Consider the following 26,145-nt stretch of genomic DNA (forward strand, 5'->3'; position numbering starts at 1 on the left):
GATTTGTCTTGAACTAATTAACTCTTTAAGGTGTGTTTGTTTTTAACTCTGTTCCGTCACCAGCACAGTAAATGCTCATGCCAGTAAAGGGAACGTCAGCCCCTCCGCCGTGCCTCTCGCTGTACCCCGCTTCATTACGAGGCAGTGCTGTGCTCACCGAACCTGGGCGGCCCTAGCTGGCAGCCCCTGTGCCACAGCTAATCAACTCCTGCTGAATAAGAGTTCAGTGGTAACTGCCAAGTCAGAAATCAAACCCGAATCAGTCTCCCTGACTCCCTCTGCAGGCTGTCCGCTTTAATTAAACAAGATGCGTGTTTTAATCTTGTGTGTTTAACCCTTTCATTTCACTTCCCGAGAGTGAGGCAGTGAGAGCCATTTTCTGTGGACAGCATCCTGTCAATACGTGAGTCTGCATTTCTATTGATTTCAAAGCTCATAAGCGGTTATAATAGACAGTCCTGTATCTCCATATGCAAGTAAAGTAATACTTGATATGGCTGAAATATTTGTATCAATTAAAATATGACCTATTGGTAAGCTTGATGTGTCTTTATAATGTTAGTTGCATGGAGATATTTCGTGATACAGCAACAGTGTAAATCAGAGACTAGAAAACTAAAATAACTGAGTGTACCACCCTCTGCGTGTATGAACTCCACTCTTAGGCTTCAGTTGCAGTTGAGTTTGTCTTATAAATTAAACCAAAAGAAAGTTTCTAATGCAGTGAATAGCAGTTTATTTAACTTAACACAGATACACAAGTCATCATGAGATACCTTACAAGACACTTGAAAAGATAGAATTCAAGGAGACACTGCCACCCCTACTGCCATGACTACACACAGTGAAAGAGACACAGTGGAAATATAGATTGATATACTTTACAATACAATACACACACAAGAAAAAAATATATATTCAAAAGCAAGGCAGCGCAAAGATGCAGCTACCAAGTAAAGTACTGTAACTCAGGCCCAGATACCTATAGTGGCCAGTGGTGGACTAAAACGTTCAACAGCGGCAGTGGAGTTAGACAATGAAGTCAGCCGAATGGAAGCAAGAGGTCGGTTTAGTTTCACTTCCAGACGGGTTCTCTCAAACACTGTAGTTTCAGCAAACTGGCTGTGACGCCCCTCGCCCCCGGCCCGAAGGAACTGGCTGCGGAGGTGCAGACAGGAACACAGTACAACTAGATTTCCACAAAAGATTCACCAATACTGAAGACATTTTCGATCGTCCGTCAATACAAAAAATGCATTTCTTTAATTTATAATTCTATCTGCACATATTGCTTTATTTTTAGTATTTGGAGGATTGCTCATGTTGTAGAAGCTTGTGTTTCGGGAAGGAATACAAAAAAAACAAAGGAACTGGTAAGTGGCATTTCCCGCAGCAAGAAGATACAACGGCCAGGTCCCTGTTCGGTGTGTCGGGCCGCCCCTCCCATCTCGCTCTGATTTCGTTTAATACCCCAGTGGTCACAGTGTTATCTCCTCTGTGGGAGACGTGCGCTACAGAGCAGTAAAGCAGTAATGAAACAGGCCAGTGTTGGTTTAGGGCACTTCCCCATCAACAGCTGCATCTCCGTCTCTCTTCAGACATTTTAACAGGAGCAGACTACGCCAAGTTCAGCTCAGGCAACTGATAACATCTATCCCATAGCTAAACCATTATGTTTGCCAGATTTTGTTTTTTATTTCCACACTCTGTATAGGACCATTTGGTTCTCGACTGGAAAAGCAATTTAAGTGTGTGGTCCCTCTTGGAATTGATTTGATACAAACTAAAAAAGGATATAATAGTTATACCTTTCACATGACATTGTATCGAGTGTCAGTGAGTCTGTAGTTTTCGACTCAAAAGGAGATCAGAGGAGGTTAAAGACCAAATTTGGCATTGCAGAATAAATGAACTAGTCAAATTTGTGCTTTTATCATTTTTATTAATACTTTTAAAAACACAAATGCAGTCTGGACTCCACCCTGATCTGATCTGACTCCTGACTCACTTTTAGGTGCTTATTTCCTTCCCCTGTGGCTGGTGTCTTCACATTTCACACACCCGGCCAACACAACTACATTGCCATCAATGTCTAATTGTCACAGGCCCCTTCAGTGTAATGTCACAGTGCCGGGAGCACTAAACAGAGCGTGAACAGAGCTCCGACTCGCCCATCTGTCTGGGAAAACAACATGGTAGATTTTCAGGACAGATGAGAGCTACAGTTAAGACTTTTTCAGCCTTTAAACATTTCTGTTTTCATTTAATTTTTGCAGTTCGTTGCGTCCTCTGCGAGTTAAAGTCCTAGACAATTGAGTGACACTCTTCAAGAGCAACCCTGAAGGAGAGAAGGGGTTGAGAGGCAATCCACAGGAACACAATAGAAGTCCTCGCACAAACGGCACAGGTCATTGGAAGGACAGGCACACAGGCAGGACATGGCAGGGGGACGGCAATAACAGTCAGTATTTGAGGATTTAAATACACATTGCACACGTGTGTTCTAAGCAATGCAAAGTTGTACTTCCAACGCAAGTATGAGGTGTAAATATTTAATAACAGATCAACTAAAGCAAAACAGACCTTGCTATCAAGTGAAGGGAGATTTTAAACGTTTGCAACTGAACAACGAGAAACAAAAATCATACTGCGAGAGTAAAAGTCATTTACAGTAACTCATAGGTGGTGTCCTTCATACCGTCTGCTCGAGACCGGAGATTATCGGGAGTAAAGCTTATTGGCACAATGGTCCTTGGCACATGGAGGGGGTTGTGGGTGAAGAACGCACTCACGTCTCACATCCCGGTCACCAGCAGCGTGGCGGCGGTGGGGGGGTGCGGGGCCCGGCTGAAGCGCTCGCGCTCGGCGTTCTTCAGGTTGTCAGTCTTTGCCCGCTTTAGCGCCAGCCGGCTGAAACGGTTCTCCAGGCCGGTGCTGCTCGTCGTCGTCTTGTTGTTGTTGTTGTTTTTGAGCACATTGTCGACCTCATCCTCGGCTCCTTCTGCTCGGTCGCCTGTACGCACAGAAAATGAGAGGCGGGTGAACACAGGCCCGGGTTGGCCCTCTGAAGGGAACACAAACCACAAATCTCATCCTGAGCTTGATTTCTCCTCATCATCCCTTCAACTGTTGTGTTCATTAAAGCACGGGCATCAATGACAGTCTCTTCAACATCTGCTTCCCCTGTTTTCCTTCAGTCCTCCTCAAATACATAACATTTTCCTTCTACATAAAGCATAAATTAAAGCTCGAAGGCGAGAGTCTAAATATTTTCTGTTAAATATGTATGTGCAATATGAATTATAAATGATTTACTCGATCATCAAATTACAAACTTAATTAAGGGCTGTTCAAAAGAACTCCTCAAACACTGTCCTCTCTCACTGTAACCTTTGGGTAACATTTTGGCAGGAAAAATAAATGTGTAGGCGTGGATTTGGAAATCTGGAAAAACACAATGTATTTATACAGATTATAGGATTTACCCTCGCACACTCCTACCTACACATTCACACGCACACCCGCTGGTGCTGCCTCTCACCTCGCTCGAGGTCGCACTCCGGAGAAGACGCCCCGCTGCACTCGCTGCGCGGCCCCAGCACGGGAGAGATGAGGCCGAAGTCGCACAGGGAGACGGGGCTGGGCAGGTCCAGGCTGCTGGGCCGGGAGGAGGGTGAGGGAGAGGAGGAGGAAGAGGAGGAGGACGCTGAGGGGAAGGGGCTAGGCAGCTCCAGGGGACTAGTGGGCCCAGAGCTCAGGCTACACATGGACTGGGTCTCCGAGTCCTCCTCAGACACAACACTGCTGCAGTTATCATCCTCGAACACCTCCGACGTCACTGTGGAAACACAAATAAGCCCAGGTTTGACTTTTTTCTTCCCCTGTCAGGCCCTCACATCCAATTGTATGGTTTTATCTCCAGATTCAATCTGATTGTGGGCTCAGTTTGGAGTAAACGGAGCTCTGTTTCAAATGTTTACTGTTTAAATCACTTTAACCCAGACTGATAAAGTGGCAGGAGAAAAATGAAAGACTGATTAAACCAACCTATTTCTTTAAGTGGTTTTGAAAATTGGACTTTGTACTTCAAGATGAAAAACAAACCGTTACCTTGGGACTAGCTATAACTTAGAACAAATGAGTGTTCCTATCGGGAATGAAGGATTCTAACTGGGTTAAAACAAAAAATGTTTAAAATCTCAATCTTCTTTGTTCGGTGGCTTGCTCCTTGTCCCTGCATTTACTCTAACATGTCAAACAACCCTCACCCTGGCCTCCTCCCTCAGTCATAGAGCAGTCAGAAACTCCTTCACATGCTCTCCAGATCATATTTCAAGAAAACACTGTGTTGAAATAATATATAACTTGACCGCTCAGGTCTCCAGAGACCCCGAGTCCTGGGAAGCTAAGAGTAACTCTCAAATTGTTAGCTCAGAAGACGTCCACCCACTAGTCTGCCCAAATTGCTTCCTCTTCCTGGGAAAGCATCCAACTTCTGACTGATTAAGATCAACTCGGCCTCGTCCCTTAAGTTGCAGTTAGAAAACTATAGACCTCTGTAATGTCTACGTCTCTTGTCTTTGCAGATGTTTCTCACTATTTCCAAGCTTCAATCCTTCCAGCAGACTATCTTTGGTCACAGGCCCAAGTGCTAAATCACCAGAACCGTGAATACATTAAAATTATTTATCAGCCGCAGACAACAGGAAGACTGCTGTGGCGAACTCTGTAGGGAGAATCTCTTCAGGACTAACTCACAGGTGTTACATCTGTCTGCTTTAAGCGATAAACTCTCACCTCTGTGATGTTTTTAGCTGATTTGTGAAAGTCTTCAACGTCACAGATATTAGGCCTATAAATAAGGATTCATAAGCAGCAACAATATACTGACTCAGTGTAGTCAAATGTCAGCACTGCTCTTATACTTAAAACGATGGCTGGTGAATGTCCAATTAAAATTAATTAAGCATAAAAAAGCATGACCATATTAAATAAATACAACATAAATCATGAAATCCTACCATCCCCAGGGACAATTTCTGAGCCGGCTATACTATTAACTGCAATAACAAAGCAAAGTTTTCATCTGTTCGTCCAATGTGAGATCCACATTTATTGAAAGCAGGATTAAAGGATGTCGTGCTTTATTTTACAGCTTTGGACTGAGTTCATTTGCACACAAGCCTGTCCCCTGCTGTGTCCTTCAATGGCACGGGTGGGTTAGTCTCTCAACCACTGCCAGGAGCCCTCGCTGAAGCCGTGAAGAATCTTGCTCAAATACAACCAGCAATAAAGCATGTCAGCCACTCTTAATCCCTTGAACAAACCAAGGTGAAATATATTCTCCACACTGCCAGTTTTATTAGACTGGAGGACAGGTTTAATGCATAGTATAGTCACCCCTAAACAGTGAAGCAGTAATACTTTGTAACCCTAACCGGACTTGAATCTTTAGGGGTTTACAGAGAAAGAAGTGAGCTGTTCTGGTTAACTGTGATACCAGGGCCACATTTTCAGAACTATTTCTGTATCTACAGCTAGTTCTCTTTTTAACCCACAAGTATTGCACCTACTGGTCCACATCCTGTAAATTCATAAAGCACACATCCTTTCCAAAACAAATCTGCCCACAGAGGAGCGTAACGAAGAGAGAATTTTCTCTGTTAGTCAGTTTTGCTTTGTGCAGATGTGTTTTCTCCCTCTATTCACCAACAGTATAGACCAGCTACTGAATTACGTTTGCCATTATTGTATTCCTGAGACTAGTGCAGTTTTATTGCAGTGCTCTGCCCACACCTTCTACTTCACCCCATTTAGCAGAGTGGTGTCCAGGCAGCGTTGGCTGTGTTTACATGCTGGTAAATAAGATAAAAGGTGGGTTCTGGCTGGTCACATTTAGGTTAATTTTGTTATACAACTAACACTGAACAATAATGGTTTTCACTCACTGGAGATGGCGTCCGACTCCATTTTGAAGTTGGAGAGCTCATCCCCACAGGCGCTGTCACCCTCGGCCCCCACGCCCCTCCCTCGTGGCCCCATGGCGGTGGAGCGCCTCCTCTCGTGGATCTCGTCTGAAATCATTTCCAGGTTCCTCAGGGCCGCCTTGTATTCGCCCTTTGCCAGGGACAGCTTGGCCTGCAGCTCATCCACATTCTTCTTCAGTTGCTGAAGGGGAAATAGTATGTTGAAAGTTTGATTATAACTCTTGAAAACCAGTGCAGTTCCCCTTGATTAAAGATGTCTGACAAACAAGTAACTCAAAATACTGAAAATAATAACGAGAATGATAATAATAAGGATATCGTTTGGTCTCAGAAAAACAACCTGACAATCAGTGTCTGAGACGGAACACAGGACGTCTGATGTCCCAGAACGATTAAATGTGGTTGTGCCGTTTTGCTTGTAATTTTGACAGTGAAATCACAGCCCCGGGCAGTGCCTAGACAAACCAGCCTGACTGCTGCACTCGTTTCACAAAATGTGGGCCTTAACATCGACGAAATACCTGATTAAATGGGGCAAAGGACTTTTGAAGGGAATAAAAAAAATCCTTAAACTGGATTTAAAAAAACATCAGTACATGTCAGAAAAGCCCCCCTAACCTGGATGATAAACCAGGCAGAGGTTTATGTCTCAGACTTGCACTTCCACTATAATCTTGTGGTCAATACCTCTCTGTGTGCTGTTAACACTCCAGACAGGAATTATGTCTTCACGCTGAACCGCCAAAAGACTGATGGAGCTGCAAGAGCCTAGCGTTTTTAGCTCTACTGTTACTGGGACACATACGGGAGTGTAGAAATGATTAACTTGAAATACAAACCTCAAGCTGTAGGTAGTATTTTGCCTTCAATTCAAAGTACGGCCTGTAAGAGAGAAACGGAGAAAGAACGTCTGAGTCAGCGAAACACAACTGGCGGGTTGTTTTGGTAACCTAAGCCTAACCCAGCGAAAACAAACTCCGTTTCAGTGACCCATTACATTCCTCAAGTTTTACACAGAAAGAAGCAAAGTCCAGGCCTCCACAGACCCTCAGTTTACTACATAATTCAAAGTGTAGGCCACACCTGGCAAGAATTAGGCTCAGACATCTTGCCCTGCCAAGAAGCTGTTAAGAAAATGAATGCTCAACCCCAAGCCCCGGCCTCATGTGATATCCAACACTCACACTCCAGAAACCAAGGCCAGAGGAATGAAGCTGCCTATTGTAAGGCTCCAGGGTGGGACTGAACGTTTAATGCGAGAAACATTTATTTTGGACTAAAAAGACTCAGCTTTTGGTCTCTCAGTCTTTAAATGCAGAATTACTCAGTTCCCTCTCTTGCTGTGTGGAGGATGTAAGCAGTCATATCAATCCACTAACACAGGCTGTTCAAATTCAAAAATAAAATCATCAAAATCCCCCGCCCCCCCCACCAGCAGCCTTTATTTCTGAAGGGCACGGCACTCTAATCCTGAAATGATCTCATCTTTCCAATGCGCCAAGGACCAGTGTGGTGAGAGCGTGTCAGTTAATGAAGAAATTGTTTGGAAAATCTGAAATGATAGCATGTTGAACGATGGCACGTGTCACTGGAAAAGCAGGCTAAACCCTAAAAGAACGGGGAGGGAGGATTAAGTGATGACATTTCTGAGATTACATTAACTCATAGCATCCCAACACAGTGATACAAAAAAAAAAAAAAAAGAGAAATTGTGATTACATACAAGCATAAGACTGCCATCTACCATCTATCAAACATTCATTTGGACTGATGATCATGGATCATATAAATACATTGTAAACCAAGCCCAGCAATAAGGTTTATAGGGGTATTTTTCTCACTGACATTTAAGCAAATCTAAAATATGAATGTTGCTTTTATAGCTCCACTGAAGCTGGTGCCGCAGCACTGTCAGGACTGCAGTTAATTAATGTAAAGTTTGAGGAAATCCTGAGGGAACACAGGCAGACAGAAACCCCAAAGGTTTCTCCTTCTCCTGGCACTGCAGCTCCATGATAAATACAGCTTTCAACCCGACACTGCTGGGATTACAGCACATCTGAGACAAAGACAATGTTTGCCTAAGAGAGCTGTGCTTTTCAAATAAACGCAGGGATGTGAATTTAAACATTTTCCCATATTTTCCCCATTTTATCTCAGCTTCCTCATGGCCTCATCAGTATTCCAAACTTGAAACCTAGAGCTGCAGCTGACTCTCATACCACCTAAACCCAGCTGTGCAAGACGTCATCAGATTGTACCTCATTTTCCAAAGCGCAGGCATAACAACCGCACGGCTAATAACCGCCAAATTAAGAAAAACATATTTAGACAAATATGTGACAGCTGATAGAGGGAGTTATGAAACTCACTTGGACTTATTGATGGTTCGCTTGAGCTTCTTCTCCAGCTGCTTCATGCGGCTCATGGCTGCGTTGTACTTGGCCGCCGTCTCCTTGTGCACCAGCTCGCTGCGGGTCTTTGTCTGTTCCGCCTCCATTACCTGTAATATACATCACAGAGGTCTAAATCAATTAACAGTTTATGGTTGGGACAAAAACCTGGACCATTTGGGGGCAGGTCTATTCCTGTCAGATTGATCTTCTGGTTTTAGAACTATAATGTGTGACATCTCTGAAAAAATCTGGTGATGTAAATTCCTTTGATCTTATCACAGTTTCTTGTCACCAGGTACCCACCCTCTGTGTGGCGTGGTTCAGCATTTCCTGCCAGGCTGAGTCAAACTGTCTCTTGTCATCCTCCAGCAGCCTCTGCTCGGCCAGCGCAATGGTTTCCTTGGCCGCTCGCAGCACTTCTGTGGCCCTCTGGAAATCCTGAGTGGCCTTCTGTGCCTCCAACTGAGCCTGGAGGGGGTGGACAGAGAGAGAGAGAGACATCCGGTCAGGGAGGCCAAACCAGACCAGCAAGCCAGAGATTTCTCCCCTATTGTCGGCACTCTCTATCCCCATGTTCTCTGGCCCAGGTTACTCCTCAGCCTCAGGATCAACCCACGGCTGCTGTTGGCCCAACTTTCAGAGCATAGAAACCTTTTCAAATATTCATCGACGCCTTTATTTATACAAATGAGATGACATCATGTAGCGCCCCAGGGTCTCACTCACCCGCCAAAACCCGATCCAAAACATCCACCTCAGTATTCTTGTATAAACAGGACCAACCCCAGAGTCATTCCATAGGATCTTCCGGCTAATCCGGGTTGAGCGGTGACAGTGACCCCCTTCTGACCGCCATCTGTTGTTTCTGTGCTACCACATCCCCTGCAGCCTAGATACAATGTGCTGTCTACAAACGTCAGCGTGGATTTTACCTCATGCCTCCAAGCCCTGAAATCCCGCTTTTCTCTTCACATCCTACACTAGACTGAATGAAATGTCAATCTGTCACATTGCAAAAATATGACGTTCTATGAAAATAGAACACTGTAGATTGGCATCAGTTTGCAGAATATATAAAAATATATAACAGGATTGCAGAAAAGAAAACCTGTCTTTGCCTCAATCTGGTGCCTATCCATGGATTTGATTTCACACCGCAATCTGCAGTTATCGTTAACACTTCATAAACAAATTAGTTTAATGGCTTCAGGCATTCGTACAACCACATGAGGAAAATAAATGGTAGAAAAGGTGTTAATCTCTAGCTATGAAAATGCTAAAGTATTACACAAGCCAGAGATGTTTTGATTACTTGAAGGGCAATAACAAGACACAGCCAACAACAGCCAAAGGCCATTATTTAGCAAAACTCAGCTACACTTGCGATTTTCTCCCAATTAAATTTTGCAAGAGCTTAAATTGTTTGTTTTCTTCTGAAGGCTAAATTAAAATTGACTGGTTAACAAACTTCACTTTCGTGGGAAACATTATTTTTATTGTGAAGGGAAAACATTTATTTACACACACCTATAGCTAGCAAGACAATGCATCATGAGGGAGACTTTTAGTACAGACTAAAAAGACAAACAAATAGTGGTCCTTATACTTCCAAACAGAGAAGAAACACAGGAAAATCCAGGACCATAGCATAGGCCCCTCAGACATAAATCAACTTCCTGTCTAGAGGAAACTCATACTCATGCAGTGTTCTAATATACTTTTCCCCCTTCAGCAATATAATCTTTCATTCCATTACCACCATCTTTATTTTCCCTTCAGAAGCAGTATTACATCTACATATTGACTGTTACTCCACAGTGAGGCTTCATTTGAATTTACAATCGGTTGCAATGTATCAACAGATCTGTGTGCTGCCAAGATAAGTCTAAGCACCTTGGGTGAGAGAAGATAGTGGTTACTGGAGTTTTATACCCTGTGAAGTTTCATAACAAATTTGACAATGTGGAGAAACGCGCTGTCATTACCCTCACTTCCTGCAGCTGTTCTGTTGCTTCACAGTCATTTTATCTGCAGGTACAGAGCCATGTGGGTCCAAATGGCACATTAATAACAAATATGACAAACCAAACATGACGAGTCCAAATATCAAGCCTCATTTTCAATATCCTTTGCAAATAATACTCATATTGAATTGAAGATTAGAATTTATATCTCTCCACCAGAATTAGTGTGCTTCAACATTCACACCAATCTGAAAGTGTGCAACTGCATTAATGAACACACTTCAGACAGGAAATATGGGAGAATCATCTCTAAATTTGCCTAATTCATACGCCAACAGAAGGAGATCTTTTTCACTAAGCCCTGCAGATAAGACAATGTGGATTTCACAGTTAATCTCTCACTGGTACTGCTGGATTTATGTGCACATGGAATGGTTATTATTATTTGCCAGGAGGTAGGGGGTACTCATTATTTTCAAATAAAATTCTAAGAAACATGAACCCCTTACTTTATATTCAGAAGCAAATTTCATTCATCAAGCTATGGCCTAAGGACCAGGAATCTGAGGCTTCTTACAGTCTCTGGCAAAACACAAAGGGACAAGAAGGAGATGCTATTTCCTTTGCCGCTCCACTGCCACAGTTTCCAAAAGTGCTTGTCCTCCCTGACTGGAAATCTGTTATTTATAAAATCCCTAATGTGGATGTCACCTTAATAGTAAAAGCCAGACTTTGATGAGTCACCGTGCCCATGGCGTCCATTTCAGTAACAGCAGCTTCAAAGCCGTGGTTTAGGACTCTGGCCTTCATGCTGCAGTCGCAGGTCTTCTTCTACAGATCCACATTAGCACCTTTTTAAACTGTATCGATGGGAAGTGAGAGAAGGACTCTGTTCACGGCTGCTGAGTTGTCCGCAGTGATGGATGGCCTACTACAATTCCATTTATTTCTTTCACGGTTTCATTCTTCCCCCCAATCTTATCCAATGCAGAATTCTTTACTCTTTATCTACTTTTTTATTATATTTTTTTCTGGCATTTAACTTTAACCAACAATAGAAAGGGAAGGTGCCCTGCTCTTTACCCACCCACTGGCCCCTTCTTTCAATAACTACCATATTTTACTGCATCAATAAAATCAAACACAAGGGGCCAGACAAATGAAGCAAAGACATTTTCTGGTGCTTCGAGTGCATTTAGGCAGCTGTTTGAAATTCAGTACTGAGAGTAGCTTGAACAGAGATGAAAGCAGACGTAACAGCTTTGTACATTTAATTCTGCCAGCTACTTCTCACCTATGATTTTGGGAGGAGATTAAAGAGACTGCATGATGCTTGTATTTCAAAATTCAAACCCATGCACAGAGAAAGAAATGAGATGGGGGACCTGCTAAGAGGATTGATGCCTCACTGATGTGCTGTATTCTATGCTGGCGGTGGAAATGTACCTGGATAGAGTGATGAACAGCTGTCAGAGTAGTAGCTCAGGGATACTGGGATGGAATCAGGACCAACCGAGAGAGTCAAAGCTTTGACAAGATGTGTAATCTTAAGAGCATGAAAGCATCTAGAAGCCCATTACAGTGCATCACATCAAAACCATGCCACAGGCATCCATATGTGCCTCTGGTAGCTGGAATTGTAAGCGGAGATTGATCTACACTCAATCTTCTTCAGTGAAATTGCTTGGTTGTGGTGTGTTAAGCAGGCACACAAAGTAGACTGTGAGAAATATCATGTCTAAGGCACCCAGCCCCCCTCAGGTTGTCAAATTAAACAGGTGTTGTGCAGGACTAATTTGCTCTCCCTGTGAACTTCCCACAAAGTATTTGACAAGTATAATCCAAAAAACTGCAGATTCCCAAGATGCACCATACTACAGGATATGAACATTCTATGTATTTATCCTGTCAAATTAATGATCAAAACACAAACACACGACTGACTAAAAAGTTTCAATATTAAATATCCCTAAATAATTGTGTTGGACTGAGACTACAAAAGAGAAAATCCTAAACACCAATGCAAGTGAATCACAATGAATTCAACATGGCCAAATCATAGACTAGATGAATTGGCACCTTACTCCTGTAGTGTTTCCACTGTTTCTGAAGTTTTAAACATCTTCCTACATTAACCAAACAACACCATCTCTCACATGCAAAGAAATGTGTCTACTCTTAGTTCACAGTGGAATATATGTCTGCCCTCAGTGGGCTTTCACATGAGGAAAACATGGCTGCACAAAACCAGTTTAAAAATGTAATGGAGACTCCAACTCCAGCAGGTTATTTGAAATTGTATTAAAGAAAAACCTGACAAATATTGAGAAAAATCATTTCCTTCTATTCCTTCCTTTATTAGGTACACTTAAGCAAACCTTTGTAATGTGCTATACTAAATCTTTAATTGTAAAATAACTTATAGACTTATAGATCATTTGAAACAACAAATGAAACCCATAGGGAATTTAATTTTCTTTAAATTAAACATTCAGTCAGAAGAAAGAAGGGAGGCCAACTGGCAGTGTGAGATGGGAAAAAAAGATGCTGGTAGTGACTTATTCACCTCTCATGAGGCAAGGAAAAAAGGAAAGACAGGCTTGACCCACATTTATGTTCAAGATGCACAAAAGAAAATGTCTTCATGTTTACAGTATTTGTTTATGGTAAGTACTGCTCAAGACACCGTACTTGACCTGGTATGCCCATTCTGTAGAAAAGCTGAATGTTTAATTATAGTACTGTATGAGTATAATTTAATTCTCCAGAAGTCACTCATAAAATGTGCTGTATAATGTTGTATGTACACTAGTGGAAAGCTTCAGAGCATGTTTATTTTTCACTGCTTGTGAGATTGAAGGCAAAGGTTGAAAGGCTCATGACCAGAGCAGACTGCGTACATTTCCTACGACACAATCTGCTTATAAAGACATAACAACACTCAGAAAGTTATGGGAAAATACAAGGGAATAGTACATAGCTTCCCGTGTAATCATCAAAATGCCATCTTACTTCACAGCCATTTATTACTGGAAAACACTGTTTCAGCTGTATTCTGGAGATTTATTTCTGCGAGATAACAGAAATTGCCCCCCATTTTATATTCCAAATACATTTTAAATATTAAAAAACTATGACTCAACAGTCTACTGGTAAAACTTCAAAAATGAATCGTTGTATGCTGGGTACAAATCATGGCTAGGTATCTGCAGATCTGTGACTATACTCTCAGTGCAGTCATTTTTCACTGTACAGTAAATGGAGCACAAACCTCTCCAGTGAGCTACCTTATGAAAAATGAAAAAGTACCTATATATCAGACCTGGACAACAGTGCAAATGCTGTAACCAACCACTGGCAATGCTACACAGCATATTTAAGCAGGATCTGAAAAGGCGGGATTTAATGTTTTCTGGTTTAAGAGTCTGGAACAAAGAATTATTCAAATCAAAAGCAGCTTTGTCCGTTTCAGTTCAGACCTCTGGCACCACACTTTATGGCCTCCTCATTGTGCAATAATGTTAAGTCATGAATTTCAGAACTTGCTAATTGTGTTACGTAATGTCCAACACTAACAGCTTGCTAATCCACAAAAACATGAGCAGGAATTCTACACTAATCTTACTAGAAACAAGCTGATAAAACCAAACAAGTTCCAGGCACCTTACAGTTTAGCCTGATAGGAAACATCCAGATGTCAAAATAATGAGCTTCTACAGATAGCTTCAGATGAGTTTACTGTGGCACACTGTAAAATAGTCTGGCACCAATTACCATCATAAATGACAACCCTCCGTGGTCTGGTCTGTTCAGTAAAGCTCTGGTTTCTGAGGTTACTTTCAATTAGTGTTGAGCGTTTGTTTTGTTTTTGCAACTCAAGCTCACAACAAACCAACCAAATGGGGAAAAATAAATAAAATCTTTCATCTGATGCATTCACAGTAGTATATGCAAGCCGGAAGGTAGTGTACAAACAATGCCCTGTCTAGCCTATACCCCAGCACACTGCAGTTCTCCCATTTTATTTTTGTTTTGCGTCAAAATGTCATTATGGAAGTAGTAACAACTGTGCATGAGAGACAGAGCTACTGCTTTGTTCCATTTTTATGGGATAAATACATTGAAATTTAAACATTTTTGCAACCTCCAAATGGGATGCATTGAGCACTATATTCTTACAGCAGGTCCACATTACTTAGCAATGCCCAAGTATTGGACAAGGACACTAGCACATCGCAAGTTCTGTCCTATAAGGTGGTGTCTCCAGGTACATCAATGTAGCTGTCAGGGCTAAGAGCAAGGTCAAAGTTCATGTCCTTCCACACTGAAACCCTCATGGAAGTCAAAGTCACCATCATTCTGCCCAGAGAGGGAAGCATCAGAATAGGTAAGATTTTAATGACCTGTCATGGCCAATCTAACAAAGTAATTACTTGAGATAATGGAAAGTGCAGCGAGGCAGGCTGTAGACTAAGGCCGTGTCACACTGCATTAGCGTCATCTTTAGCGTGAGCGGCGGAGCCTCGACTGCACAAAGAGAGAGTCGTTTATTAGAAAGCCCACCCAGTGTATTGGCCCAGTAACTCCTGACAAAACGACCATAGTCCGCCGGAGGGCCATTACCTTCACTCTCTTTACTGACGTCTTTTCCCCAAGCGGCCGATCAAATGCAATAACAAGCCTTTCGCAATCTCACTCAACACTGACGTCTCCATATCCACACTCCTGCAATGTGTGTGCCTGGCTGCGGTGACCGCACAACCCTGATCCTGTACAGCCAAAGCCCTGCAACATTTGTACCATGCTTCTTTAAAAATGTTAATGCCTAAAGACCTGGAAGCAACAGTAATCTGAGCAATTAGGAAATACTGTTTTAAATGAAGTACTAAAAGCTCAAATGGAACACAAAAACAAAGAGGCTCTAGATGTTAAAACAGAATAATGAACCTTTCTACACAAAAGATCTCAGCAGGTTTTTTGCACATGAAAGTAACCATGTAATTAACTACCTTGTTTTTCCAGTCAATTTCAAGGTTCTTTTCCTCCAAACAAATGTAACTTTGGAGGAAGGAAACAGAAATGTAAATGACCTAGTTAAACTTAAAGCATCTGCTTTAACTGCAGTGAAAAAAACAGTGTAATATATATTTTATGAGCAAGGAAAATTCCAGACACCTAACCATTGTCAGTGTGCTGGTAACTGTCTCAAAGTCCAACCATGAGCTGAAAAACTAGAATGTCTCCTGCAACATCAAACCTACTTAGAGAACTGGATGGTTGCATTCAGTGCCAATTTGGGTATCAATACAGATAAACTCTCCCTCAAAAAATCTTAAACTTGAACCATGCCCACAGAATCACTTAAATGTGTAGCTTGAAGTCTATACAGTGTATATAGTTTAATAGCTTAGTTCTTTAAACAGCAGCAGTCCAAATTTTAAGTGAGCTATTTATAATATAATATCCTATGACATTGATGTTCCTCTGTGAAGTTTTGTTTTTTGTCCATTTGTTCTTCATTCCCACTTTGGATTACAATGCACTCTCTGGTGGATGCGAATGATTTTCCCCCTTTCATTTTCATGTTGTTCAGTTATATGAAGGTGCATGAAGAGATGGCAATTTATCTTGTCTTTTAGGGCAACATACTTCTAACCCTCCTGACAAAATTAAAACTTCATAAAGCAACACAAAACTTAACAAGGCTGTTCATACAGCACAAACAATCCCCTGCACAATTGTATTCACTAACATTAAATCTAAATGAAAAAGTAGATGTCTAGCAGTTTATGAGACTCCAGTGCATCATAGAAACCTCCAAGACTTTTGCAAGAATACCTAACAAGTGTTCCTATACAATAGAAGACTGAGCGCCTGTGGCAAAATGAATTCTCGATATATAAATTTACTCCTGATTACCGTTTTGGGTTTCCCCTATTAAATATAAAAAAGGAGCTATGCTAACCAGGAATAAAAACAAAGACACTATAAAGTATATGCTCGATTTATTAGGCTGTTCTATTCTCCATTGTGGCAAATTTAAAAAAAAAAATATATATATATATATATATATATATATATATATATATATATTTAGAAAATAAAATATTAAAATGGCAATGGGCCGGAAACATTCCTAGAAGAACAGATCAAAGATGGACAAAGGAAGCTATCAAATAGATCCGAAGAGATTATTAAAAAAAGACCTAGAAGACCACCACATAAAAGATGGGAAGATTAGGTCAACTTTGCAGGTGTGACATGGAAAATAGAAGCTGTAGATTGAAGCAATTGGAAACATCTTGGGGAGGCCTTTATCCAGCTGTGGATCACTATGGACTGATGATGATATATACATTATCAACACGTTTTTAACCAATGTATCCTTATATTAATGGTCTCCAGATTTATATTGTGAGAAACCTTTGTCCTGTTGAGTACTGAAATCTGCCAGTAGAAGAAGAAAGAAAGAAGAAAGAAAACTTACTCTTGAATAACTACAGATAACCTGTGAATGTCTGGTATACACCCAGTAGATGGTGTTGGTTTTATTCTCAATACTAAAAAGGGATAATGACTTATGGGAATTATAGATATAAGGCTCCTCTCAGTGCATTCGCTCACTCTGAAAGGATGTCCTCCTTGCCTTCACTTCAGGCACTGATAAAGCAATTTGAAGATTCAATCACCCACTGCAGCCACACATGAACATGGTGATGTGCAACCATTTCTTCTTCTGAAACTACATATGGGGCTGTAACACCATCAGTAAAAAGCGACTCAAGGAATCTCTTCCTGCATCAAAAAACATCAACTAAGCCGAAGGAGTCACGCTGCAGTCAAAGTGATACATGAGTGAAGAGAAAAGGCCTGAAAATACAGACATCATCAGATGCTGGTAGTGCCGTTTAATGATGGCAGTATGCAAACAGCAGAACCGACAGCAGTCACAAGCTTGCAAACTCAATTTGCTGCAGAGACTGTAATGGATTATGTATTTTGGGGGGAGGGGAGAGGGGGTGGGTTCAGCTTTTGGCAGGCATGTCAGTTGGCAAGGAAGTTGGAAGGTTTAGAGCCAGGAAATCCTATTATTCCTGAAAAAGACATTGTCGTCACTTCACAACCAGAACACTGTAGCTCTCCAGATATGAGCACATGTAGGTAAATTACATAACTTCCTTTTCTTTCCTAGTTAACAAGTTGTTCTAAAGCAGTGAGGTCCTATATGATAATATGATCTAAATAACCTAGGCTAATATTACAACCTTGAATCTAGTGCTGACTTCATTAATGGTGAGATACTTCACAGGACTGTCAAACCACAGCAGTCTGCCAAAGTATGGCTCCCTATTATGCCACACAAGTTGAATGAACTTTGCTGGATTACCAAAATAATATTATTTAATAACAGTGACAAATCCACTTAATGTACCCATATCCCCAATCATCCCATTAATTCTTGTTGATCTAAACTACTCCTAATTATCCATATTACAGAGGTGTTTTCACTAAGCATATTCAAATGCACTCTCATTTAAATGTCAGTCTAGACTTGGGACAGCATCCAAAGTGTGAATACCCTTTACCTGTTCATTACTCGAGATAAACATAGATCAAACATTGCAGTCTCTAACTACAGCTGCTGGCGAAAAACACCCACATATTTGAGTAAAGAAGCTTTGGTACGGGAAATGAAAACACACCTATTACAGTTACTGTAAACCTATTCACGTTGACTTCAGCTACAAGGCAGTTCAAATATGTGGTAAAAAAAATGACTGGAACGCAAAGGTCTACTACTCTAATTACAGCATGAGAGCTGTTAAATAAGGCTGTTTGAATACATGGCCTTTTTAAAGCTTGCAGTAGTTTTGTTAGCAACAAAAGAAACAAAGAGCGTGGCTGTGGAAATACCTCAGTAAAGTCTTTTGTCTGTTTTTCTGCTGACACATGTAGTGAAATGAAGCATAAGGGATATGAGCAAGTACTAACACTTAACTACCCACACACAAATAAGGCATATCACCAAATGAATGGGCTTTTGCATGATCTAAAAACAAAAGGAAAATATACAGAAACCATCATCTTGATGTTTGCAAATAACTGCTGATGGTGTAGGTCACAGATTTCTCTCTTTGAGATCTGATTGAGAGTTTGTCAATTCTGAAGTCGAAACCTTAAAATTAATATAACAGGGCTGAAGGAATCAGATTCAACTTCTGTGGTTTGTTTTCTTGTTCATTTGAGTGCCAGAAAATGCATGCTTCCAGCTGTGTTGAAACTAAAGACCTCTAGCATTTGACAGTAATTACAATGGTATTTTAAGAAGTCAAGATTACGAAGGCACTGTTTGAAAGGCAAAATGAATAATGACCTATACTGAGATTTTAAAACAGACTTAAAATTTCACATCTTAAATGTCAACTCCATGGACCCAGTTCTAACCCTTAACAACATGACTTTGACACTTCTGAATTCACACAGCAATCTGCAGCAGGCCTTTAGGCATCAATAAATATTAAGACCATACCGAGTTGGATTTCACAGAAGTTAACCACCTGAAGTTAGTGGATTAACATTTCTATGCTTTACAACATTCAAACTGTTATCAACAGAAGAGGACCTTCTCTGTTCTCAATGGAAGATTAAATTACTTATATATTTGGCATGTCAGGTGCTATATTGGCTGTATGTTGGCATATTGAGAGGCTGAGTTCTGTTTTTCATAAAACTGCTGTGTAACTTTTAACAGTTTGTCTCTTGTTGCACAATGATCATGACATTGCTTTTGTTCAATGCAAGTCACTTTGGATAATACATCTGCCTAAGAAATCATTGTAATGATACCCTCAGAGCACACATACAGTGAAAACCGACATTGAAGGGGAGGAGACATGCTAATGAGAAGAATCCCTGGGGCATGACTCCTGTGCCACATGTTGAAAATAATTAGTACATGTCTGAAGCTGTCACTTGGTAAGCCACCACATGGATGAGCCAAGTGTTCAAGAGAGACTGAAGAACAGGAGGAGTCTGAAAAGAACACACATTATCATCTGGATGATTTTGATACAAGACAGCCCTAATTGGGAGCAGCTGTGGTTTTCACAACAGAGCTACTGAATGAATGACAGGGAGAGGGTGAGTCTTGATTTCCAATCAAGCCATTTCGCCTTCAGCTCATAAATAATGCATCAGACTAGCGAGCAGGACATTCTCAGAGACACACATGCATTGTCCCTGGGGAGTGAGATTAAAAAGTGGATTATTTCCACCAAAACAATTAATCAGAAGGTACTGCAATGGCCCTTCAATCCAGGAACCCCTTTGCAAACAAGGTCTCGATGGGTGACATTAAAAGAAATACAAAACATCTATCCACTTTGCACCTTGAGTAACATGGATTTTACACTCTTTTTAGTATGCTGATGAATTACTAGGTCTGTTCCTTATTCAGAATACATGCAGCAAAATGTTCTATTTAGAACAGAGCTCATTCAAATTTCATTCCAGCCCCTGAAGGACCTCCAAACTATCAGTGAACCATCCCCCCTCTCTCTCTCTCTCTCTCCCCTTTTGGATGTCAGGCAAAGAAAAACTAGTTGCTTTGTTCTAAAAAGTTGTCTTCTTTTCCGGCAGCATTCATGGCCAATGGGGACTTGATTTCTTTTTTATTTCCATCCTTCTGGGTTGCAGTCTAATTTATTATAAGATTTAAGCCCCACCCTGTAGAAAACAAGAAATTATGCAAATATACTGCAAAGGTGCACAAAAAAGGGTGCTCTCAGGTGAATCTGTGAATGATCTGGTTATGAACACAAAATCAGCATTTGAAGATCACAGGTTTCCTAGAATAAAGAACTGAAAGAGGAGTGGTAGTTTTGGCTGTAGAGTGTATAGCACTTGAAGTGAAAGCCAGTCAAACAGGCTTGCATAATAGCATTGGCCCTTCCCTCCTGGCAGTTTAAGAATGCAATATTAATTAATTGTTTATCTGTTTGGAGTTGCTAAGTCAGCCGTGGCGACCTTCCAATTACAGTATTTCCAATTACAGCACTTTTGAGCAACTCGTAAAGATGCCCATCACTACCTCTCCACACACCTCAAGTTGCATTTTTTGTCAGGGCATAGTTATTACGCTTTTGCTGTGTTCGCACATCTCACCCTCCTAAGCAGTTCTGGACCCAAGGTCAAGGTTTTGGGCCATGGATCCCTCTTCTCTCTAGGTAACCACTAAGATCCAAGACACACCAAGAGGCTGATGATGAAGAACAGTGTCATGGAAAGGGTACCCCAGATGTGCAAGTGAGGAGAAGAGGAATACAATTTTGAATGTTTTTAAGTGAAAGTGGTCTCTCACCTGTCTGGCGACCCTCCTAGCTTCCCAGTATGGTTTGGAGTCTTCCACTGCTTTTCCAATCTTCTTCACCAGCTCATCCAACTTCACCGTGGCCTCCACCAGAACAGAGCGGAATTTCTGGCGAGCTTCCTGCGGATGACAACAACACCAGTTCACATCTAGACGCAATACTAGTATAAACACACTGGATTGTGGCAACAGTGCTCCCTTTATAGCTCTGAACCCAAGACACCTTTTTGAGAATGATTTAAACAGTAACAACAACAAAAATGACATATTTGGCCAGACAATGTTTTCTTGTTTGTTTATATTTTTCTCAAACACACTATTTCCGGGGGGGGGGGGGGGAATCTCAAAAATCCGATTATCAAGCTTTATAGATCCATAAAGTCACCAGTGTCTTCTAATTCAATTTGCTCATAACAAAGTTAGCAAGGAATGGCAAAGGAGCCCTCCAGCACAAAAATCAGGATAACAACAAAAAGACACTAAAAAGTGACAATCAAACTTTCAGAGATTGAGCCATTACCTTATGCATTGCATTGAAGTGACACTCCAAGCTAAACATAGAAGCTTCCTATGAACTGCTAGATTTACTTGACCTCTATACTAAAACACACTAAAATGAATATGCTAAAAATGTATAATGTAGAATAATTAAAACTGGATGATATAGTTACAGAATTCAGAAATCTCCATAAAAGGTATCGTTGTGGAACAATGTTAAAATACTGCAAAATGCGCAAATATTGATGTATGGCTTTGGTTGTTTTTCAGATTAATAGAATTACTTTATTAAATGGTAAAATGAACCAACATGAACAGCAAACACTTCCCTGCAGATCATCTTTAATTATTAAATATAACCAATTGTTAGGGCAACAATGAACCTATTCAAGCCTTCCAAATGGAAAAAATGAATAAAAGGAACATTTAAATTATAAATATCAATGTAAAAGCCATTGTTAAACACTTGTTAAACTACCTATCATATCATTTATTATTTACCACTAAAAGAAAACTTGTATAGGGCATACATTATTTTTCCACTGCACAATCACCTATTTGGTGTGAAGCAGCAGTTATAGATGTATATAGAAAAAAGAGAAGCTATTATTTTGTTATTTAGTACAAGCTTTCTATTTTTAGGGTCAGTCATTTATTTAGATATCTATTTTTAGTTTTAAGCCATATGGTGGCTGTCACTAAATTAAGAGAACTGTACATATGCACCTCCCTATTTATTCATTTTGTTATTAAATAATTTGCAGGGTGCCACTTCTAAGTGGAGTCATAGTTACTGTTTAACCATAAAACTAAATCTGTTACCAGCATAAACAATTACTGGCAAACAGGACATAGATTACTTAATATTAAAACTAAAATACCACAGCAGGCTCATTACATTTAGCACAACTTTCACAACTTTTGAAGTCAGAAGGGCATTCTTACCCTAAGATTCCTGAAATAGTGAAAACAAATTGCCAGGTTGTTTTTATGAATCAAAACTGTTGACAAGGATTTCCTGTTAAGGACACCAGTAATGTACGGGAAATAAATTAAAAGAAACAGGAATGAATGGACACACAGAGGATGTGGATTCATATTCTCACATCACACATCCTGAAATATATTGACAGCAGCAGGAGAACTTCTAAGAGTATTCAAAGGAAAGTTATAGCAAAGTCGATTCCATGGCAACATAATTTTATTTGTAATTCCAGACCACACCACAGCATTGAACACTAGTCTAGTCATACAATTATTTCTGCTTCTGCACAGAAATACTGTCCAAGTATCCAAGGGGGGGTATATATTTTATTATTAACAAAAAACAAAACCCTCAAGAACACTTTTTCCAAAAACAATAAATAACCGCAAGTATGGTGGTTGTTTATACAAGTGCAAGTATGTTTTAACTGGAAAATGTTACAAGAAAAAACGAAAACTATTGCTAATGCAAACTTCAATACAGAAACCATTTGCAAGCTTTTATAAACAAGGAATGACAAAATATGCTAACAATACATAAGGGAGAACAAAACATACATTTCTAGGAATATTAACCAATTACCTTATATTGTGTCTTGGTATAAAAGGCTTGTACATCAAAGAGTAGACAATCAGTATATTATTTTTAGATTATCAGCATCTTAATTGACCGGATAAATGTCATCCTTTTCTAAAGCAAACAAACAACTTTACAGTTTATAGTGCACAACTTACATCAGAAGAAAGGTCAAAAGTTACAAACTCCTTTATGTGCATCTTAAAGTCTGCAGGCAAAATTAGGCACAGCGTGCTCAAAAACAAGAGGACTTTTAAAAACAAATCCAACTCCAAATATGTCCAAGTCCATGGATAATTTCTTCAATTTCACATCCTGTCACTCCATCAAAATGCACCATTACTCAAACAACGACTAACTGGAGAGGTTTCATTCCCATTTCCACGTTGTGTTTCTTAAAACTCGTATTATTAATAGTCATGACAATAAAGAAATGCATATTCCCAAGATTTAAGTGATGTGTACCACAGTAGTATCCCATTGGGGATTTTCGATTATATTATTTATCCATTACATTTTTTTGTGCATTTGTTTGCAGCTTCATGCACGTGGCTTCCACCAAAAACCTCTTCTCCACTGCAGAACATCCAAGGTCATTGACTGCAGTATCATTTCAAGATGGAAGCGATGCTGTATGATTGAAAAAAAAAAAAAAAAAAAAAAAAAAGACAGAATGCCATGCCAGGTGTAAAATAGGCCAGGTACACAACACACTGCACACTAGAACTGTACATATCCGCCAGGCAAACATCATCTTTCTTTCTTTCTTCTAAAAATACAGCAGCATTTTCAGATTACAATGTTACTGCAGGCACCTAATTTGTCTACAGGAGAGAACAGTAACACTTTGGAAAGGAATATCTGATAAAACACAAGATAAGGATGTGCTGAGCATATACAAAAAAAGTCACAGAGCACACACAGACATGTTGTTTGGCCAACATCATAACTTTATCAAATAGCTAGCACTATTTCTTTAGGCTGTAACCAGAGAAGATGATGGCAACTAGCACCAACCAATAATTACTGAACTATAATTAGTATGTACCAGATATAAACTGAGTGGATAATTCTGCATGACAGATTTAGTTTTTTTTATGATTTCTGTGAGAAAACACTCAATCTGCTAACAAACTTTTTCATTTTGGTCACATTCTGGAGTCATTTTTAATCATACTCTATTTTCCTAGCACAAGGTAACTTTAAAAGTTACATTCCTCCCCACCAAGACTTCTTTTTTAAAATTTTAACGTCAATACATTTTATAAGGTCTGCAGTGATCCAAATGCAAGAAAGACAGTCGAAATGGAGACCACCTCCAGAAGATCTGCAAACCTCGGACAGTTCATAAAACAGTACAAAAAAAAAAAAAAATACTTTACATACTTAACCAAGTGGTTTAAGGATCATTCAGCAACTGTAAACTGAGAAGCTCAACTTACACAGTAAACAAGATTAAGGCAAGCCAGAGACAACTTCAGGGTATGGTCATTTAATTTCTATTTTAATCAGCCAAAGCATCTTGTCAAACTGCCAGGTCAGTAACATAAGACAGTAGCAGAGAAACTGTTAGGTTTTCTGCTAATAATGCCAATTGTTAACTACATATGCAGGCACCAGCTGAAGTCGCACACAGAATCCACACTAAGAGTGTCAGGCTACATATTTACAGGCGCCTATGGGACGTGAATGACGAAAGTTTCTGCTTTTAAAGTCAGCCTCCTCTGCCAGCTGTGTCTTCACATTGCAGGGCGTGTCTTAATCGTTTAACCGAGGAAGTCACACTACACATAATTTGGTGCCTGCAAATGGGATCAACACTTGTAAATGTGGGGTAAACCTGCCTGAAATATGCAGAAACCTTGGTCATGTTGGACTCCAATTAGACTCGCATACAGGCCAAAGTATTAGTGCAAATACAGTGCAAGCTCCCAGGCTGTGTGAAGGAAATTCACTGTTGGATTCTGTAAATTTATTTTCATGCTTTTCCTTGTTCAATTTTGCTGCAGCATTAAAATCCCACTGAATATCTCCAGAGAGGGGAACTAGTCTTTATATTGCAATCAATCACTTGGAAGAATTAAAGCTTTAAAAGTAATCAATTATAGTCAACAGATCTGCTGTTAAAAAAAAAGCATTACATCAAGTTCTATAAAAATCACAAGTAAAAATATGTAGTCTCCAAGATACAACAATGACTGAATTCTATATACTTTATATAAAGCAAGTGAACCATTTCCCATAATTGTGAATCTAGGTTCCTATTTTTAACAATATTTCAACAGAGACAGACCATACTGTGTGTTTACGGTCCCAGACACAGGATATTTTTTTAACGTACCTTGACAGCTTTTAAAAAGTAGTACACTAATGCAATACCGGAGGGAAATCATTTAATTACAATAATGATTACTTGTATGTTGTCTGGGTCAAACTGTTAAAATGCCCTGTGCTGACAAGGGCACAGTAATGACTTCATTAAGCACTCCTGACTTCTTGGACAGTAAAATGGATTCACAAGACTGCAAAGGCACATACAAACACTGTGACATTGAACTGTAACACTGCTGTAATATATATTCTCTGCACATTCCTTTCGAAACGCATGCATTTATCACATTCCAGACGCTACCTCAGGGAAGCAGGCCAATGAATAATTCTCAAACAACAATCGCGGAGATGCACTGAAATAATTAGGTCAAGCAGGAAACAGTCTTCTGCAGACCGTTGTGGCATCACACCTGCACGCTTGTTCACCTTTTGCAGAAGATATCTAAAGAGAAGCTTCATCATGTAAAAACTAAACCTTTCATATTTCCAATTCATGCTTTATCATGAGAATGTACTGAATGCAAGCCTCTTTTTAAAAGATGCTTTTTAATATACTACATATGCATTTTCAGGTAATGGCATGGTTATACATTTTATTGGACTTTTCTACTGTTTTCATCAGTGATCATTCTTAAAGTTCTTCCTCTCTCTGAGGAGTGATTACAACAGCTCAATGACAGACGCGAGAAGGGGAAAATGTCACATTAATTAGCTGGAACATTTGAGCACATGAGTTATTATGAGGATTTGAAGCCTGGCTCTGGCAGTCTCTTTACTACACTGCAGGGTGACGTAAGGCTGCAGCATACATGAGTAGGGCCTGGCACCTCTCAGACTAAACACACCCCTGACAAAAACAGCCAGGTAGCAGCCTCTCACAAAGACAAAAACCTTGCAGCATGAAAAGGGAGTTTCAGATTAGAGAATCACTTTATTCTTTGCTCCTAACAAAAAGAATACAGGCTTCATCTCTGAAACATTCGCAAGTCTAGCCTCAGGGACATTCACAACGACAGCAACAACAGAAAAATTACTTAAT

General features: G+C 40.2%; 1 protein-coding gene across 1 annotated transcript in view; it reads right to left on the bottom strand.

Moving 5' to 3' along the window:
• Positions 1–719: 719 nt before the first annotated feature.
• The window catches only part of LOC136713581 (SH3 domain-binding protein 5), a 28,279-nt gene continuing 2,853 nt past the window's right edge, over positions 720–26,145 (bottom strand). The window contains exons 3-9 of the mRNA XM_066690711.1: positions 20,708–20,836; positions 8,687–8,851; positions 8,360–8,490; positions 6,827–6,869; positions 5,949–6,168; positions 3,542–3,838; positions 720–3,013 (exon numbers count right to left, since the gene is read on the bottom strand). Of these exons, the coding sequence (XP_066546808.1) occupies positions 2,796–3,013; positions 3,542–3,838; positions 5,949–6,168; positions 6,827–6,869; positions 8,360–8,490; positions 8,687–8,851; positions 20,708–20,836 (1,203 nt within the window). The 3' untranslated portion in view covers positions 720–2,795. The remainder of the gene's footprint in view (positions 3,014–3,541; positions 3,839–5,948; positions 6,169–6,826; positions 6,870–8,359; positions 8,491–8,686; positions 8,852–20,707; positions 20,837–26,145) is intronic.

This window comes from Amia ocellicauda, chromosome 18 (assembly GCF_036373705.1).
Source record: "Amia ocellicauda isolate fAmiCal2 chromosome 18, fAmiCal2.hap1, whole genome shotgun sequence".
NCBI lineage: Eukaryota > Metazoa > Chordata > Actinopteri > Amiiformes > Amiidae > Amia > Amia ocellicauda.